This window comes from Pecten maximus, chromosome 3 (assembly GCF_902652985.1).
Source record: "Pecten maximus chromosome 3, xPecMax1.1, whole genome shotgun sequence".
In the NCBI taxonomy this organism is placed as follows: Eukaryota; Metazoa; Mollusca; class Bivalvia; order Pectinida; family Pectinidae; genus Pecten; species Pecten maximus.
The window spans coordinates 12,941,655-12,963,163 of NC_047017.1; the positions used below are offsets into that span (position 1 = coordinate 12,941,655).

The 21,509-nt window shown below is 35.8% G+C and overlaps 2 protein-coding genes across 17 annotated transcripts in view; both read right to left on the reverse strand.

Annotated features, from left to right (window-relative positions):
- Window positions 1-881: 881 nt before the first annotated feature.
- LOC117324628 lies at window positions 882-1,976 on the reverse strand. Its single transcript, XM_033880551.1, has one exon. It carries the CDS (start codon window positions 1,974-1,976, stop codon window positions 882-884), a length of 1,095 nt encoding a protein of 364 aa, XP_033736442.1.
- Window positions 1,977-7,525: 5,549 nt separating this feature from the next.
- Window positions 7,526-21,509, reverse strand: part of LOC117323250 (tubulin polyglutamylase TTLL5-like) — a 65,284-nt gene continuing 51,300 nt past the window's right edge. For 7 of the 16 annotated variants that reach the window (XM_033878344.1, XM_033878340.1, XM_033878341.1 and 4 more), the window contains 4 exons: window positions 19,265-19,453; window positions 18,561-18,656; window positions 17,266-18,031; window positions 15,502-15,913 (listed from right to left, as the gene is read on the reverse strand). In XM_033878344.1, the coding sequence (XP_033734235.1) occupies window positions 15,751-15,913; window positions 17,266-18,031; window positions 18,561-18,656; window positions 19,265-19,453 (1,214 nt within the window). In that variant the 3' untranslated portion in view covers window positions 15,502-15,750. The other 9 variants (XM_033878342.1, XM_033878336.1, XM_033878343.1 and 6 more) reach the window with 9 other exon arrangements.

Below are 21,509 nucleotides of genomic sequence, written 5' to 3' on the forward strand. Positions count from 1 at the left end.
ATGCTTCCCCGTCTCTTGTGTATAAATGACACGAACATCTGGTATTTGGGAAAATGTTCCCTGGAACTTTATCTTTGCTTCTTCCGAAATATTGTGTTTCATTGACATTATTTCGTATTTTTGTCTTTCTTTGGTTTGTGTGTTTGATCCTGATGTGTCCCTTGATGGTGTCTGACTTCCTGATGTGTCCCTTGACGGTGTCTCACTTTCTTATGTGTCCCTTGATGGTGTCTGACTTCCTGATGTGTCCATTGACGGTGTCTGACTTCTCTAAGGGGGCCGCGGTGGCCGAGTGGTTAAGGTGTCCCGACACTTTAACACTAGCCCTCCACCTCTGGGTTGCGAGTTCGAAACCTACGTGGGGCAGTTGCCAGGTACTGACCGTAAGCCGGGTACTCCGGCTTTCCTCCACCTCCAAAACCTGGCACGTCCTTAAATGACCCTGGCTGTTAATAGGACGTTAAGCAAAAACAAACCAAACAAACCAAAAATTACTTCTCTATGTGTCCCTTGACGCTGTCTCACTTCCTTATGTGTCAATTGACGGTGTCTCACTTCCTTATGTGTCCCTTGACGGTGTCTGACTTCCTGATGTGTCAATTGACGGTGTCTCACTTCCTGATGTGTCCCTTGACGGTGTCTGACTTCTCTATGTGTCCTTTGGCGGTAACTCACTTCCTGATGTATCCCTTGACGCTGTCTCACTTCCTTATGTGTCCCTTGACGGTGTCTCCCTTCCTGATGTGTCCCTTGACGGTTTCTCCCTTCCTGATGTGTCTCTTGACGGTGTCTCCCTTCCTGATGTGTCCCCTGACGGTGTCTCCCTTCCTTATGTGTCCCTTGACGGTGTCTCGCTTCTCAATGTGTCCCTTGACGGTGTCTCACTTCCTTATATGTCCCTTGACGATGTCTCCCTTCCTTATGTGTCCCTTGACGGTGTCAGATTTCCTGATGTGTCCCTTGACGGTGTCTGACTCCCTTATGTGTCCCCTGACGGTATCTGACTTCCTGATGTGTCCCTTGATGGTGTCTGACTTCCTGATGTGTCCCTTGACGGTGTCTGCCTTCCTGATGTGTCCCTTGACTGTGTCTCCATTCCTGATGTGTCCCTTGACGGTGTCTCCCTTCCTGATGTGTCCTTTGACGGTGTTTCCCTTCCTGATGTGTCCTTTGATGGTGTCTGACTTTCTTATGTGTCCCTTGACGGTGTCTGACTTCCATATGTGTCCTTTGACGGTGTCTGACTTCCTTATGTGTCCCTTGACGGTGTCTGACTGCCTTATGTGTCGCTTGACTGTGTCTCGCTTCCTGATGTGTCCCTTGACGGTGTCTGACTTCCTGATGTGTCCCTTGATGGTGTCTGACTTCCTGATGTGTCCCTTGACGGTGTCTGACTTCCCTACGTGTCCATTGACGGTGTCTGACTTCCTGATGTGTCCCTTGACGGTGTCTGACTTTCTGATGTGTCCCTTGACGGTGTCTGACTGCCTTATGTGTCGCCTGACGATGTTTCCCTTCCTGATGTGTCCCTTGACGGTGTCTGACTGCCTTATGTGTCGCTTGACGCTGTCTCCCTTCCTGATGTGTCCCATGACGGTGTCTGACTTTCTGATGTGTCCCTTGACGGTGTCTGACTTTCTGATGTGTCCTTTGATGGTGTCTGACTTTCTGATGTGTCCCTTGACGGTGTCTGACTTTCTGATGTGTCCCTTGATGGTGTCTGACTGCCTTATGTGTCCCTTGACGGTGTCTGACTTCCTGATGTGTCCCTTGACGGTGTCTGACTTTCTGATGTGTCCCTTGACGGTGTCTGACTTCCTTATGTCTGCCTTGACACGTGTCTCGTTTTTGCCTTTTAGTTTAATGTTTGCCGTTTTGAGAAAGGCTTCGTGTTCTGTCGGTAGGTCATACCATACTGACATTCCAAAGTGAGAGTTTTTTAGGAGAGTTCGGAGGAGGAAACATTTAGGAGACATAGCGACTAATTGTAGGTCTTATCCATAGACATTAATATATGTGCCGAGTTTAGATAGAAGCTTGGAAAATGTCAATTAGTATAGCGTAGTTAAGTTGGTATTTTTGTTTTGTTTAGTTTAGACATATTTTATTTGAAAACATTTCAAAAGGAATTTTTGGTATTTTTGTTGTTGTGAAGTTATCTTCGATAGACGACTCTTGACTATGGCGATTCGTTTTGGTTACTTATACATGGAATTTGGTTAATTCTGTCTATATCTACTGGGATTTCTTTGACTTCAGTGGCTTTATATCTACTGGAGTTTCTTTTACACTAGTTGCTTTCTATTTATATCTACTGTGTTTTTGTTTTTACTTTAGTTGCTTTCTACTATTTCTACTGGGTTTTTGTTTTTACTCTAGTTGCTTTCTATTTATATCTACTGGGTTTTTGTTTTTACTTTAGTTGCTTTCTACTATTTCTACTGGGTTTTTGTTTTTACTTTAGTTGCTTTCTATTATTTCTACTTGGTTTTTGTTTTTACTCTAGTTGCTTTCTATTTATATCTACTGGGTTTTTGTTTTTACTTTAGTTGCTTTCTACTATTTCTACTGGGTTTTTGTTTTTACTTTAGTTTCTTTCTATCTATTTCTACTTGGTTTTTGTTTTTACTTTAGTTTCTTTCTATCTATTTCTACTTGGTTTTTGTTTTTACTTTAGTTTCTTTCTATCTATTTCTACTTGGTTTTTGTTTATACTTTATTGCGTTCTATTTATTTCTACTGGGTTTTTGCTTTTACTCTAGTTGTTTTCTATTTACATGTATATCTACTGAGATTTCTTTGACATCAGTTGCTTCCTGTTCATTTAGAAATTATTTGCGCATTTATGACTCCTCATGAGTTATGTCACAGACTGGAATCTAAATTTTAGCAAGAACTTTAAGTTTAGTAGTTGTTTAGATGGATAAATAGATAACCTTAGAACCTGTTTACAAGCAAGTAAGTAAGCTTAGTATAGTTGTTGTTTACAAACAAATGTTCCCAATGACCTACTTGTGAGGTAATTGTAAAAAAACAAAACAGTACGAGACCATAATTCACAACTAGAAATTGTTCAAAAGAGAAGGGCAAAATATAAACAAAAATAAATAATGTACATGAATGTTTCTGAGGATAGTACAAGGAGGGGAAAGGCCACACGCTCTGGAATAGTAAGCGTCTTCAAATCTGTCGACGACACCCGCCATACAAATCTAGGTCAAATCCGGGTTTGTCAAAATTTTAAAATAAGAGTTAGGATTGTGACATGGAACTCCTGGGCATATAAACAAGCATCAAATCCGTCTGACTTCATATCGCAAAAGGAAATAGAATATTTCCAAATAAGAGCATGATGTTGACCACAACATGCTCCCATTGTCTTCATCAACCTACATATCTAGTGTTGTTAATTTCTCCGTCAGTAGTGGATTTCGATTAGCGATAATAGGAACAAGCCCTTGAATATCTTAAGTAGGGGATGCAGGGATGTTGCTATCAAGAAAGGGGAAATTAATGATTGGGAAATTGAACTCATCGTGTAGGTTTGTTGTAAGCTGGTTGTCAGACAAGCCTAGTTCTTTTTGTAAGCACGAAATACATGTATATGAATGTATACAGACGAGGAGTAATGACTAGACATATCAGGCACATCCACAAACCTGCCAAGTAAATCTGGAAATGTGGCATTACAGCCGGGGTCAAAGAATACAGACTTATGTTAAGCTCTTTTTTGGATTTTAAGCTGAATTATTCTTTTATTTTGGACCTAATGGATTAAATCTACTCCGATAGTGAAACAAATTGTTTACAATCTGTATGGTACAGTCTGGTTAATCTTACCTCTACTGTATCTTACTCTCAATTTGTTCTGAAAGATGATAATATCTTTGTCTTTTGTAAATGTGACATATAGATATAGATTGGGTACATATGAGTTCTGTGGTACCCCATGTTTTCTGACTGGAGTGCCCGGATGTTGTGCCACCTGGAGCTAACAATATTATGTTCTACTAGCTTTTCCGAATGACAGACAAGTTAAGGCATCCATGAGATAAAGTTACTTTTCCTTTTAATTTATCATAATAGTATGCAGACGTTATGATGTCGTAGGTTCCTACAGCATAGCCTACTAATGAACGATTCCAATATATCGCCCGTGGTTTCTTACTGACGGAAGTTCCCTCTGAGACATAATGAGTGATGACATCTGTTACAGGAATCGCTTACCCGTCTAGAACACCTGTAACCATCTGTTACAGGAATCGTTTACCCGTCTAGAACACCTGTTACCATCTGTCACAGGAACCGTTTACCCGTCTAGAACACCTGTAACCATCTGTCACAGGAATCGTTTACCCGTCTAGAACACCTGTAACCATCTGTCACAGGAATCGTTTACCCGTCTAGAACACCTGTAACCATCTGTCACAGGAATCGTTTACCCGTCTAGAACACCTGTAACCATCTGTCACAGGAATCGTTTACCCGTCTAGAACACCTGTAACCATCTGTCACAGGAATCGTTTACCCGTCTAGAACACCTGTAACCATCTGTCACAGCAATCGTTTACCCGTCTAGAACACCTGTAACCATCTGTCACAGCAATCGTTTACCCGTCTAGAACACCTGTAACCATCTGTCACAGGAATCGTTTACCCGTCTAGAACACCTGTAACCATCTGTCACAGGAATCGTTTACCCGTCTAGAACACCTGTAACCATCTGTCACAGGAATCGTTTACCCGTCTAGAACACCTGTAACCATCTGTTACAGGAATCGTTTACCCGTCTAGAACACCTGTAACCATCTGTCACAGGAATCGTTTACCCGTCTAGAACACCTGTAACCATCTGTCACAGGAATCGTTTACCCGTCTAGAACACCTGTAACCATCTGTTTGTGATCATGATGCCTTCAGTTTGGTTTTCGTTTCTGCTTTGAAAAATACAAAATAATGCAAATCCTATTATTTATTGCATAAATACATCAATTACATAAGATATGTTTTGTAATCAATCATAATCATATATCGTCGTCGTCGTCATCGTAATCATCATCATCATCATCATCACAAATTTATGAATACACTACACTGTAACGTATTAACACAACAGAACTCATATTACCAATCAATGCATCTATTGGACTAGAACTCCTGGTTTTTAAGACGACCTTGACCTACACCAGTCTGTCCCAGGACCTTTATAGATTTCTCTATATCAATGATTCATTAGTGACATTCCATTCGTTGATTAGTGAAATGTTCCAAGCATTAAGTGACATCAGGAACCTGAACTTTAAACCTACAAACACATGTATTTTCTACTTTCAGTGGTATCATTGAATGTTAAACGTGCCTAGCCACACCATGTAAATGTTTTATGTAGAATAAAATATGGTTAGAACTTGTCGATTGAAAAAAAAATCTTAAATGAGGTAAATGCTAATGTGTCTCCTCCTGTCCGGCAACAGGAAGCCGTTTAAAAACTTGCATTGTTGACGTGACGTTGGTAATTAATTCTAGATATTACGCCACGCGTGCAAACTCCGTGTGGTAATAAATCTACTCAGAAGTCATTTCCGACCAGAGTAAGAGTACCCCAACAACTCGGTGTATCTGGAAGTCTAAATATATCCACATAATTCTAGTTTTTGAACCAAGCTTTCTTCCCCTACATCATTAATAACGATCCTAAAATGATGAAGTGTTTTTAATCACAGAGCTTGATCTAAACTTATAATTGCCTTCGATTTTACACTCTACTGTCGACACATGCACGACACTGTATATGGTTTTAATGCATTAAACATTGCACAACACGGCTGAGAATGAAACACCATGCGCTATAGATATTTCACTGGTGATTAACCACACCAAGTAGAATCATAATCTTGAATGGGTAATACAGGACCAATATGGAACCTCAGACAGAACTAGATCGATTGTCAGGCATATGGTGTTAATCGAGTCGATATCAATGACATATTAGCTTGAAAAGTTGTCGATTTCAATTATCATGGTAAAACATTTTACGTTTTTATAATCGAGTATACTATTTATTTTATGTTTGAGGTAGGCCTAGAAGACTTTAGAAATCAATGCCCTCCACTGGAATTGACATTCTCACTTATCTGTATTCGTTTTATTTATGTACTTCTACAGTGCAGCTCTCGCCGCTTTAGACATTTCTTTGTAAGCATCGTTTCCTGTACTAGAAATAATGAGGAGTAAAAGCGTGCATACTTTGTGCTAAATACGTTTAGGTGTAATTTTCACCATAAGAAAGACGACGAACATATTACACAGTATTAGGTCTTAGGGCATGCTGAACACTTACAAGTCAGGAAGGGGAGAGTTAATTGAACAAGTCTAAAACCATACTCTTAGATCGATACCTATTAAGATATGTTTCAAAAGACGGCACCAGGCGAGCTGACCCTTTCATTGCATTACACAGCATTTTTTCTGAATAATGTTTATATATATTACAATGAGCAAAATTAGAATGTTGCACAGGGTTACAGTGAAATAGTCGAGATTTGGCGACGGTATTCTGCCAGAGAGCGAGATGAAATATATATATTTATCGACTGGCTTATCCTTTGTATAGCATCAGTCAGGCTCAATGGAGACAAAAGTGTCAGTCTGTTGTTATGTTTATATGAGACACACGAAATTCCATTTCAAAACAAAACAAAACATGTTTCATATTTATATAATAATTTATTCACTATTTATTGCTAATTTTCTTTTTTCTGCTTCGAAAAGCAAACCATAAAAACTTGCCATCGATCAGAAAATGTCATCGAATCAAGTACACAAATTAGGTGTCATATAACGGCAATTATGATGAGAAAAAGGACGAACATTGGAATGTGCTACTATACCATTTATCATGATTATTCTGTTAACAATAACTATGATTTGAACCGTCATTATTAACTGTTAAGTTCAATTTCTTTCGTAATGCTGCAAAATGTGAACTCTAGCAATAGCTAACATATTTTACAATCGATAAACATTTCCAAAATTTACATTTGCAGAATTTGAATGCTAAATATATATTTTTTCTTCATTTTTTTCAAATATTGTTAAATCCTGACTTAATTTGTACCAGGGTGTATTACAAAATTAACTGTTAAATCCACAATATTGATTCAAATCTTGGTTATTTCAACAGCTCCTGTTGAGCTGTATTATCCTCTGAAAATGACTGAAATATTCACATATATTTTATCTTGATAGCTTATTAGTGGTGCAGACTGTAAATATGTTTGATATAAATCGATGTTACTGTTTCCTGCATTGCATTTAAAGTACGAGCTTGTCAATTTCTCATTTTGTAAAAAAGTTATACTTAACAATTACAAAAGGTCCAGAGGGCCTGCATTGCTGACCTGGATATTTCAGTAATCATGGTAAAATACTCTGAGTTATATTTCAAATATTTCCTATTTTTTCACTGCCTCTCCCAACAATGGTTCAAACTATAGATGGAACAAATCCTGTATTTCTTAAAAAAGAAAAAGAATTTGAATGTTTCTTTTTTTTTTGCAATATTTCCCCAGTTGGGCTTTCTCCCACCCCATGAGTACCACATCCATAGATTATACAACATTAGACCTCATTTGGTCAATAATGCTCCAGATCATATTTCATTAAAACCAATTCGGTTGTTCAGGACTAGTAGCAATTCAAAATATTTAACTCCGTTTCCCCTATTGGTCCCTCCCCTCTTGTCCCAAGGGAACGACATCCTCCATTTCTACATTAGATTTTCCTTACCCAATAATGCTCCAGACGAATTTCATCAAAATGCATGCAGACGCTCAGGAGTAGTAGAGATTTAAAGGATTTACTTCAATTTCTCCTACACTTTTCTGGACTGATTTAAATATGAAAACTTTCACCAAAATTTATATCCATTCTTTAATGACTGAAATTGGATTTTCCGGATGAACGTAATCAAGATCAATGATTCTTGACAATAAACGTGTTATATAACACTTGTATAAACCAGTGTGTTGTAACTAGTACTACACTGTATCACCAAACACTGTAACCATAAATACCACTTACCCTGACGACTATAAACACAGTCATACTATTACTATATCATTGTAAAGCATTTTGATTTGAGATTCATCATTTCTACAACGAAAAATGGTCAAGTTTAAATCAATTTCTTCTTTTTAAATAATATCACCACTAAAATAGTTTATATATGTGTCTAAACTAAAACAATAAGTACAATGTATTTTTTTAATATGTTTTGACAAGGACAAACCTGGATAGCGACAGGAAAGGCGATCACATGGACTGAGATGACAAGAACAAAAAAACATCAGAAACGACTTGTACTAGGGAAGGGTAAGTGTTCTTAGTAACATATGGATTTCAAGTTAGCAAGCCAATCCAATATTGGTCAGGATACATACAGTACCAACATACACAGTAATATGGACATGTCACATGTACACCACTTAAACAATACTATTATATATCACAGATAAATAAAAACAATACTGGACAGACTACAAATTATTTCAGTTTTTTTTTGGCATTGACTTCCAGATAGTTAAAATTTTGAGAAAAGTAATTTCAATTACAGGTTCCCACAGATTTCATACACATGATTTTTGTTGAAATTTCTACAAAAATAATCTGTACAATAATATGTGTTTGTCTCACAATGCATTGGAAATATTAAACTTTATATTGTCATTAGTTATGTCCAAACAGTCCGATACATGATTTCTGTCAGTCCAAAATAGAAACGTTCATAATATAGAGATTGAAATAAGATTGGATATTGAAGTAATGCATCTTAAACTTGAGCAAGTTTCTTCATCAACATCTGGGTGAAATTTTGTTTGAAGTCAGAAACCAACTGTTGTGGTAGAGACTTCCTGTTTGATTACTCTTCAATGTGAGGGGAATGTTCCACCAAAATATATAGGTAAATATACACATACAGTACCGGATAGTTAAAGATAAAAATCTGACCAGATATACAGTAAATAAAAATAAACACATGTCATCAATATAAATATGTGGACGGATTCTATTTGTAACAAGCCTCGAGGTGACACATCTTCACTAAGGGTTACACTGCACTAAGCAGCTTAAAGCAGAGTGCAACCTTTGGTTAGCAAAGATGGAGGTGACCGTGATCATGATAAACTGGGTGACACGTGTCACTGGAGGTGACAGTGATCATGATAAACTGGGTGACACGTGTCACTGGAGGTGACAGTGATCATGATACACTGGGTGACACGTGTCACTGGAGGTGACAGTGATCATGATACACTGTGTGACATGTGTCACTGGAGGTGACAGTGATCATGATACACTGGGTGACATGTGTCACTGGAGGTGATAAACTGGGAGACACGTGTCACCACGTGGCTGTTTCCTGAACATGTAGACATTAAATGGTATATCATTTGATTCAATAGATACATTTTAGCAAAATAATGGCACCATGACAACATAATGTTTTATACATGTCAAATAAATCTTGTAAACCGACATTTACTAAATAAATAGCTTTAATTGATCCTTACAATAATCATTAAGTCACTGTGACCTTGTGGTCCCTATTGTATGTTTGGATTACAGTTTGTATCACATACATGGTCCCTATTGTATGTTTGGATTACAGTTTGTATCACATACATACTTACTACAAAGTACTAAATATATATAACAAGTTATTTGTGAATGTAGAAGATGTTCCCATACATAAGTAAAAATAGTAATGAGACCATTGTAGGTTTCATATTAACATATAAATACAATATAATGGAAATCATAGTGTACTGTTAACGTCGTGAATTAGGTTTAGAAAACTGAATCAAATGTTTTCATTATCTTATACTGTAATGTACACACTTAGGACAGAAAAGCTTGTGATGACAACTCATTGAATCCTAGGTTTTCACTGTTAATTCACACTCCCAATCATACAATACAAATTTGATCTTGATATTCTAAGACTCACCACCACACAAATTCAAGATGTTAGTCTTTTATTAAGACATATTTGATTAGATACTTCCAGTAACTTAGAATTGCATATATGGTTCATTGTGTCATTATATATTAATAACAATAGGGCATTGTTATCTCTTTCACCATTTAACTTTCTTGTTAAGATGCTTTAAATAATGTTTGAGACTCGATCTCTCTAATAATAGATCAAGTATATTCACTAGCGTCATTTATAGATAATCATGTGCCCAATGTGTATATGTAGCATGCTTACAACATCTGTATAAGGTAACACAAAATATCACAGCTCTAAATCATTATCGTGGTAATGGAATGCATTCTATTGAATAGTGTCACGGTCATCAAAATTAGTGTTTAAATTCAACATGTTTCACAAATCACAGCAATTTCTTTAACATGAAGTTCAATGGCGATAAAAATACCCAACTTTTCCTAAACTACTTAGCGTGAAAACAACAAAGCTGTTGCAGGAAAAATATTTCAATATTTTTTCTTGAGTAACTTTAAATTCAACAGATGATAAAATTTCAGCATGTAAAATAAAAACAAATTACCACTTTGTTTTCAGCAATAATAAAACACCAATAGTCACTCAAAGATTTTGAGCATTGTGGTAGACATATTGCCTAGATCACATGACTACATATAAGGACAAGGCATAGGATTGTATTATGTTTTAAAAACCTGCCAATCAAAATTGTCATATAACAAACATGCATCCTTTCAATAATATTGTTATTAATATATAAAGCTATTTTTGTACTTACACCTAAATATCACAGATATGAAGAGTTATTGAATGTTCCACTAACCACTCGACTCCTTCAGTCAATGTGTACAACATGATGGAGTTCACCTGTGCATTTTAAATACATAAGACAGGCCACAGGGATAGCTCAGTGGTCAACTGTATGACTTTATGATGATTGCCATATTAAACAATATGTAAGCATCTTGGACGATTATGAATTTGAGGACACCGTTCTTCAACCTTATATAACTTCCAAAAAAAGATCGGACAATACTAGAATAATTTTGTGTCTGAATATAAAGGGAAATGAGGCAATTGTGGATGGTACATTTGTGTCTCAAACAGTACCTAGAATTGGTGTAATTGTACCTAGAATTGGTGTAACTGTACTTATAATTGGTGTAATTTTACCTAGTATTGGTGTAATTTTACCTAGAATTGGTGTAATTTTACCTAGAATTGGTGTAATTTTACCTAGAATTGGTGTAATTGTACCTAGAATTGGTGTAACTGTACCTAGAATTGGTGTAATTGTACCTAGAATTGGTGTAATTGTACCTAGAATTGGTGTAATTTGTACCTAGAATTGGTGTAACTGTACCTAGAATTGGTGTAATTGTACCTAGAATTGGTGTAATTTTACCTAGAATTGGTGTAATTGTACCTAGAATTGGGTGTAATTTTACCTAGAATTGGTGTAATTTTACCTAGAATTGGCGTAATTGTACCTAGAATTGGTGTAATTGTACCTAGAATTGGTGTAATATTGTGCACTAATATCTATGTTACTAGCAATAAGCTGATAAAGACTTTATATCACAGCCAGAAGTGTGATAACTTCCTGTTAATTATTATAAGCATTTATGTAGATTAATCCTGTAGACTAGGAATTTCTTGGAAGTCCAAGTAGAGTTCTCTCCCTTTAGATGTGATATCACAGTTGTCAACCATAGCCATCATCATACGGTTGAGATCCTACCATCCTGTAAAACACAATCAACATTACTTATTAATCAAATATCAACCATTATTTATACCAAACCCCATATGATTTTCAAAACTAGCATAATTTTCTTCTACACTCCTACATCAAACAATGAGTGGGTATAGCAGTTTTTCAGACTCCAAAACTAGTGGTCAAAGAAAAGTGGAAATTTAGATTTTTGTATGCTAGAACTGTTATTTCAGATTTCTTTACAAAAAGCGGTGTTCATAATTACAACTGTACAAATGAAATTATGTCAAAAGTAAAACTTTAGATTTGAAATATAGAAAAAAGTATGCTAAGGCTAGAAGTGAAAAAAACTCAATAAACATTGGCACATATCGCTCACCTGATCTAAATATAAAGAAGTGAAGACTTTGTTTGAAGATTTAATGCTTGTATTGTAATTTGATTTATTCAATTTGATTTAATTCTAAGTTGATTTTGTAGGTCACAGATGTGAAGTTCGTAATTTTCTCAGTTGTTGTTCAGTCTCTAATACTGAAACCTTTGGACTTTTGTATCCAGAATCAAATATTTGAGGACTTGACCCCTGTTATCCTGACATAGGTCAAGGTCATTCATTTAAATCAACTTGCCCAATATCGTGACCCTGGATCTGTTAATTAGTTATTAAGAGGTCCTTTTAGTAAACACACTTAATCTGACTATGATATCAGGTGAAGGTCACTCATTTGAACAAACTTGGTAGCAATCCCAGCATGCTATACTGGCCTAATACCATGACCAAGCCCGAGTTTCCTCTCGTACTGACACCATGTTCTCATGTTTACTGAGAATTAAGACTTAAAAGGAAAAGATGATACCATGAAATGACGACGGACACACACACCACGACACTACTACATGTAAATCTTAGTTTTACTCTGACCAGGTAAGCTAATTATAATATCACTTTGAAGTATATGTAATGGCAAGAAAATACAAAATATACCTGTGAACTGAAAGGTTCATTAATCAACAAACACAACAAAACAAAATACATAAAATCATTCTGTTATCCAACCCGTCTAAACAGTGTGTGAGGCATGCATGTATATATCCAGAGTGAAACAAATAAATGTCACAGCATTGACTTAACTTGAGGATAATCTAGAGATAACTAACATACTGATTGGGGCAATGCAGCAGTATTTTTACAATTTGGAAACAATAAGAACTATTTCTGATTTTTTTTTCAAATGATTTAAGCTGAAAAAAATACGGTATTCAGTCAGTCAGACAAGGCTTTAAGATTTGCAAGAAAATTAAAATTACACCACATACAATTTTTTTTAAGAAGATTACCAGTAATTAATATAATAATTCAAATAACTGTGCAAGAGCTGACTACTATATAAGAAGACAACACAAACTATATAGGTAAACATGTAAGATATAAATACTTTAGGTATATAAACATGTAAGATATAAATACTTAAGTTCATTGGGTGTTTTATATTTAATGTACTGATTTCAATGGATAATAACAAAGGAAAATATTTTAAAGTAAGACAAATATTTCCAAATTGTAAAAAAAAAAAAATAATAATTTTGTAAATTGTTATTTTCTTCAACTAAGTAGTAACGGGTAGTAGTCTAAGAGTAAAAGACATAGTTAGTATGGTGGATCAATGGGCCCTTCACCTTTCTGATAAATAGAACATCTAATCAAGGAAGCAATTGATGAAGAGAGGAGCTTAGAGATTCTGATAAAAAAGTATTTCTCAACATGATACATGGAGATTCTGCTAAGAAGAGAAGTTGTAGAACAGTATAGATTGTCTCACAAATGTTTGTCAATAAATAAAAAGCTGAAAAACTCTTCAAAAATGTCTAAGAAACCTTAGAAGGTGCATGTCAATATGACTCATCGACCAATAAAATTGTGATATAGATGGAAGATATTTATATATGCTAAAGGTTATCACAGAGGCTGATGATAGAAGATATCAACGTCATCAGAGTGGAGTTACTTGAGGATCAAGTAAGACTGGAAGCCAGGAAACTAGATTGTAAACTAAAAGAACTTGGGACTACAAGTCATCGACAATACTATGGATGAACAGCACAAAAATGGGACAATTACCTGGTGTTTTAAGTTTTAGAGCATATAAAAAATAACCCTTTGGGATACTGTTTAATTTTAACAAGACGTTTTCATTAATGATTATTGGAATATATATGTGGTTAATTCCTGGAGTGCAGTATTGATAGATTTTAGAGAAAAAAGTCTAGAAAAGAAGCTACTGCTACATGTCATTTCACAAAACCCTGAATTACCTAGCCACTCCTGACGGGGCTGTTTTCGGTACATGATGCTATGACGGTCTGAAATTGATAAATTGTCATGTGAAAGTTTTACTTCTTGAGATGAAAAAAAAAAAGGGGGGGGGGGGGGGGAAAGGGTAATATTCTCATTTTTTTTAAATTTTTTTTTAAATAAGTCCATGCCATATTATCAACTCAAAAAAGAAAAGAAAAAAAAGAAATAGAAAAATAAAAAAAAAAATAATAACACAAAATCACAACTAGTATAAGAATGTTTTTCACAGAAGGCAATGCTTCATTTTAAAACAAACTTTTACTAATATTACATCTTATGCAAAAAAGAAAGAAAGAAAAGAATATCAATCAATACATGGCTTACATTATAACTTCAAACATATTTCTCACTTAGAAATTCTTGACCAATTGCCCTAGCCTATACATCTAGGGAAATTGTTTTTTTTCTAGTTAGTTCTTATAATTCAGTTACCTGCCAAATCATCTAAAATGTAACACTAACAAGAGGCCTAAAGGGCCTGTATGGCTCACATGGATATTTCAGTAATATATTAATATGGCGAAATACTCTAATCTAAGTTATATTTCAAATATTTTCCTAAATTTGAACTGCCTCCTGAAATGGTTTAAACTACAGTGGACCAATTCCTGTCATTTTTGAAAAAGGATTTTAGAGGGTTTATAAAAAAAGAAAACATTTTTTTTGGCTGCCACAAGAGTGCCATGTAGTCACATCCTTTGTTTATATGCATCTGATTTGCCAAATGATGCCCCAGACCAAATTTCATCAAAATCTATTTTGTCGTTTAGAACTAAAAGCAATTTAAATGATTAACCTCTATCTTACCATGTGTTTCTTACCAAATTTTGTTAAAATCTATTCTGTACTTTGACCAGTAGTGAGATAAAATGAAGCCTTTTAAAGTTCATATCAAAATGACATCATACTTAATGTAAATCCTACATAATGACATCATACTTAATGACATCATACATAATGACATCATACATAATGACATCATACTTAATGTAAATACTACATAATGACATCATACATAATGACATCATACTTAATGTAAATCCTACATAATGACATCATACTAAATGTAAATCCTACAAGAAATTCAGAAATATGTACAATTAATAATCTAAATTACTTTTTTGTTAAAACTAAATTACACATTTTACCAGCCAATTGCAGGTGGGAGTGAGTTTGAGGCATTTAATATACATTGTGTTAACTACTTACTAAGTCTAGGTTTTCCTAGTAGTTGGGTGTGATGATATGCAGCATTATTTTTATCACATGTCCATAGGGTTAATCTACATGGTTTCTCTATACGTATTTGTACACAGAAAGTCTCATCAAATCTACATTATTCTTATCAAACAAGCAAGTTTTCTAAAACAAATCTTACTTAATATGTCTTTAATGTTGAAGTTATTTTAAGAGCTGAAAGAACAAATGAAAGTTAATTTATTTCAGTCCTTCAAATGTGTAATGAAATTTACGAACAATCAAATTATGAAAGTTACACTGCAGGGAATATTAAGAAAACACTGTTAATTTTTGTTAAAAATCATAATATCAACAGTAACCGATTTCTTCTAAAAGTCACAAAACATTATAATGAATCACTGATGTATGAGAGTAGTGAGTATGGAATTAACTGAAGGTTAAAGATAATCATTTTCATTGAAAATAGATTTATTTCAATGTTTTGATACGTCGAGACTTGTGTGATGAGGGCGCTGTAGACACTAAGGATGATCTAGGAATACCTGAGGATGGGCTCATCTGTCCTGTGTGTATGTCATACTTGAGACTGTTGTGAAAGTTGAAGTTTAGCGATTCTTCAGGTACAGCACTCCTGTCATACACAAACACGGCCAGATATCAATTTAAAATATCTTTGTCATCAGACAACTTTTTCACAGCCTCCTGTACCCATGGATCTACTAACGATCACTATATTGGTATTGTAACAGTTATATTGCAAACAAAATAAGAAGGCAGCAAGCTAGCTTCAACAAAATGTGGTAGGCAAATAGCAAAATTAAATAAAGAGTATATATTAAATTAAACAATGAAATATCAACTTGGCTAACTAAAGATGCTTTTTTCCCTACCATTTCATGCTTTTTTTTGTAATCTACCAGGTATGACAGGCTACCTTACATACTAGTATGAAATACAATATATAGGATTAATTTGAAGTTATTCAAATGAGTTCTTTTATTTTATTCTTATCAAATTGGGAAAAAGAAACCTGATCATCATCAGTTATGCACATATATGTGTGTGAGATTCTGTTTTAAAGAAGCATTAGGATGATTTACTGTTTGCTGTTTAGTGTTAATGTTGAGGTTTGACTGGAGTAGACTGTTCCACAGTGGTTAAAACCCTTCACACTAGCCATCGTCATTATTGGATATTACGTGCGCGTGTAAGTCTCTATACTGACTGACAGTGACAAAGTTTTGTTGGAGTCTAACAGTAGTATTGGGACAATGCTAGGTTATGGGTTTGTGACGGGAAATAAAGAGTGCACACAAAATTAGGTGGACAGACAATTCTAGTATAGGACATTTCCCTCGCATAACTGTAGGTATAGAGAAAAAAGATTAGTGGACATCATCAAACCCAGGGTTACAACATCTATAAAACGTATAAATCAACTGTTACAATATTTGTAGGTTTCTTAAACTTTAAGGGGAAGAACACCCAGGCATAGTAAAACAGGCTACCTGTAGACTAAGTTGTAGTGTAGCACCTCGATACAATCTTCATCTAAATTTCCCTATAAGACACACAATATATCTATTAGCCACTGAACACATTGCCATGTTGTTTTGCTAGCTGATGTATCACTATATAGCAATGAGGACAGTCAAACATACCAATGTTATTTTTCCTCAGCGCCATTTAGGAGACTTACTGCAGAAATTAGAGGATTATATTTCACTTATGATTTTACATTTAATACACACTATGATTTATGTCAAACTAAGTTTATCTTTATGCAAAAGCAAGTCTACTGTTAACAGAAATCCAGTACAATATAAAGACCTGTACAGAGGTATTGGTAATCTGAGGCAAGACATGGAAAGCTGTACACATTTTACTAATACAGAAATCAAAGTATGGTACCAATCATGCATATTCCTGTTAAATAAACCTGCCAAAAAAGAAACAATTTTTCAATCTTAAACAGCTACTGACCTTTGTACACGATGTATGCCTGCCCTGCGTGTGTGTGAGGGTTGTGTGGGCGGTTTAGGAGCATATTTCTGCATGGCACTTTCTACCTCGACAGGTCCAATATGTCGGTAGTGGGGTTTGGGTGGTGCCTTTTGTACACCACTCTCCATGTCTGTGACCTTGGCTGTCTGTCCCTGTAGTGATTTTTGCATGGCATATGCCTGGGCAACCATGGCTTGGTGCTTGGCTTTACTTTGCTCCAACATGGCTTTGCTCTGCTGCTTCAAAGCCTGGTGTTGCTGCACCAATTGAAACTGTTTACTGGACTGTGAGGCCGCGCTATAGTTGCTAGGCAACACACCGGTCACCTGATTGTAAGCCATGGCAAGGTCCCCTTGGTGTGTGCCATCTGTATCCTCTATAAAGCTATTAAAAGTTGCATTGGCATTTCGATTGCGACCAACTATTCCAGCTGACTGGATACGCTGGGCAGGGGCGGGTGGTGGCCGCGACTTCAGGTAATGATCTTCCAAAGATACATATTTGGGCTGGTCTTTGATCTTGTCAGAGCTACCATTTGGGAAAGACTGAGTAGATTTATAAGTACTACTAATGTCACCTGCTGTCATTGGTCTATATGGCTTTGACACCATCCCTGATGGGGGTCGTGACCCCTGAGCATCTAGTCCTATGGCACTTGTGCTATTGTGTGCTGAATACTGACGCGACTGCTGACGAATGGCCAGCTTCTGTAGGGCGTCCTGTATCGCCTGTTCATTGTACGAATCTGTCAATATCATGTAACATTTTATGTTAATACAATTGGAAATGAATCATATATCTGGAAGAACTAAACATATCTTTAAACATACATACATATTCTTTAGACTGCTTAGACTACTTATTTCACTTATAACTTATATACAGTCTAACAAAAAATTCTACCTCTGACCCTAAAGACATATCAGAAATTTGACATAATGAAACATTTGTTTCACAATTTAATAGCAATGTTAAGACTTAGCATTCTCAATCATTATTTACCAAAATATGGAGCTAAATACAATTTCTAAATACAGTATATCACAGAAAAGGCATACAACATCCCCAGCCATTGTTGGATACCCTACAGCAGAGTTCAATACATATGTGTAATAATGCCAATCTTTTGTTTTTTAACCCCTAGTTTTTATATAATTATCTTTTAAGCACATTGTTGATTACAGTGTGTAAAAGTAGTCATATCACACCTGATTAAACAGTTGTGATAGGAAACAGATGAATATATACAATAAATATACAGAGAATGTCCCTACCAACTGTTGGGTCTGTGGTAGAGTAAGCACTCGCTGATGAAGGACGATTCTGTAGTACAGCAGACATCGGTCGTTGACGTGGCCCACTGGATGAGGCTACAATATGATAATATAAAGTTTTAACTCTTACAAAAAATTAATCATCCTTTATCTTTTAATCTTCACTTTTCATTATGATGCAGATAATTATCATTATCTTGTATCTTATCGATGCTAAACAATATTATGACTCGAACAATTTGAATAAAGATCACTTTATATGATATTATTTTTCATATTTTATCAATCTCAAGGAAATTATTATCATGTATAAATTAAATATGCTATTTATATTGATGTCTTATTTAGGAAATATACACTAAATGCAATAAATCTGTAATCTGTGTGGCATTCATATCCACATGAAAATCACCTAAATACAGCTATTATACATAATTATGTTATTTCTTCATCAAACAAATTCCTGACTGTTCCGTTATTCAGAAAGAGAAAATATCATGCTTAGTAAGAAATGAAAATATTTTGAAGTATACTAACTAAAGTTGTAACTTGCATAGTGTCTAAAAATTACATTGTGCATTATATAAAATGTTTGTGATGTATAAAATTTAGCTGTAAACTGAATTCACTAAGTAGAGGCTTTAAGCTGTAAGCACAGACCATAAAAGCTCCCGAGGAGATTGTTGATTTAGCCTCTACTATACCTGGACGCTGACTGGAAGCAGACCGGGGCCTATTTGATGCTCCAAGTTTCTGAGTGTATATCTGGACAGCATTTGCGTAAGACGACTGTGTGGGGGTGTGGTACGTAGATGTACCATTGTGCCCCACGGTGGAGCCTGAGGTGTACGAGGTGCCAGACTTGCTGTCGCCTACATGAGAGGTGCCGCTAACTAAGGAAGCAGATAAAGAAATACTACAGAAACTACAACATTCAGCAAGTTCCCAGATATAACAAAAATTAACCAAGTTCCCAGATATAACAACAAGAGATCCCAGAGGGATCTTGGCGCCCACCATTGAATGATCTTTATAGGTTCCATGTCAGATTGATCTTTTCCCTACTTTTCCCTTCCTCTAAGTCTTACTTATCTGTGTAAATTCAGAAACAGCCCTCTAGTACTTTTCAAACAAGGGGAACCTATATACAGAATTTAAGATTTAGCTATAATGGCTGTCTGTCGGCCATGTTGTTTTCGTATTGGTCCAAATATGCAAAACTAAGCACTGAGGGGAACCTACATATGAAATTTAAAAAAGATCCCTTCAGTACTTTCACAGAAATAGCGATAACAAACTTCAATTGTCAAAATCCGAGATGGCTGCCTGTCGGCCATGTTGTTTTCTGATTAGTCTCAAAATGCAATATGCATAACTAGGCACCGACGGGAACATGCATATGAAATTTTAGAAAGATCCCTTCATTACTTTCTGAGAAATAGCGATAACAAACTTCAATTGTCAAAATCCAAGATGGCTGCCTGTCGGCCATGTTGTTTTCTGATTGGTCTCAAAATGCAATATGCATAACTAGGCACTAAGGGGAACATGCATATGAAATTTCAGAAAGATCTTTATTACTTTTTGAGAAATAGCGATAACAAATTTTAATTGTCAAAATCCAAGATGGCTGCCTGTCAGCAATGTTGTTTTCCTATTGGTCTCAAAATGCAATATGCATAACTAGGCACTGAGGGGAACCTGCATATGAAATTTCAGAAAGATCCCTTCATTACTTTCACAGAAATAGCGATAACAAACTTTAATTGTCAGAATCCAAGATGGCTGCCTGTCGGCCATATTGTTTTCTGATTAGTCTCAAAATGCAATATGCATAACTAGGCACAAAGAGGAACCTGCATATGAAATTTGAGAAAGATCCCTTCAGTACTTTCACAGAAATAGCGATAACAAACTTCAATTGTCAAAATCCAAGATGGCTGCCTGTCGGCCATTTTGTTTTCCGATTGGTCCCAAAATGCAATATGCATAACTAGGCACCAAAGGGAACCTACATATAAAATTTAATAAGAAAGATCCCTTCAGTACTTCCTCAGAAATAGCGATAACAAGCTCCAATTGTCAAAATCCAAGATGGCTGCCTGTCGGCCATGTTGTTTTCCGATTGGTCCCAAAATGCAATATGCATAACTAGGCACCAAAGGGAACCTACATATGAAATTTAATAAGAAAGATCCCTTCAGTACTTCCTCAGAAATAGCGATAACAAGCTCCAATTGTCAAAATCCAAGATGGCTGCCTGTCGGCCATGTTGTTTTCCGATTGGTCCCAAAATGCAATATGCATAACTAGGCACCAAAGGGAACCTACATATGAAATTTGAGAAAGATCCCTTCAGTACTTCCTCAGAAATAGCGATAACAAACTCCAATTGTCAAAATCCAAGATGGCTGCCTGTCGGCCATGTTGTTTTCTGATCGGTCCCAAAATGCAATATGCATAACTAGGCACCAAGGGGAGCCTACATATGAAATTTGAGAAAGATCCCTTCAATACTTTCTCAGAAATAGAGATAACAAACTTCAATTGTCAAAATCCAAGATGGCTGCCTGTCGGCCATGTTGTTTTCCGATCGGTCCCAAAATGCAATATGCACAACTAGGCACCAAGGGGAGCCTACATATGAAATTTGAGAAAGATCCCATCAGTACTTTCTCAGAAATAGCGATAACAAGAATTGTTTACGGACGGAGGGACGGACGGAGGGACGGCCGGACGGACCACGGACCACGGACGCAGGGCGATTTGAATAGCCCACCATCTGATGATGGTGGGCTAAAAATTAACCAAGTTCCCAGATATAACAAAAATTAACTAAAGTTACGTCCAAAAAATTACATTTTGTAATAAACCTGTGTTTACCTATGATTTCACAAGTAATAATTAACTCCCTAAGACATAATATTACATCACTTTTTCCACTTGATA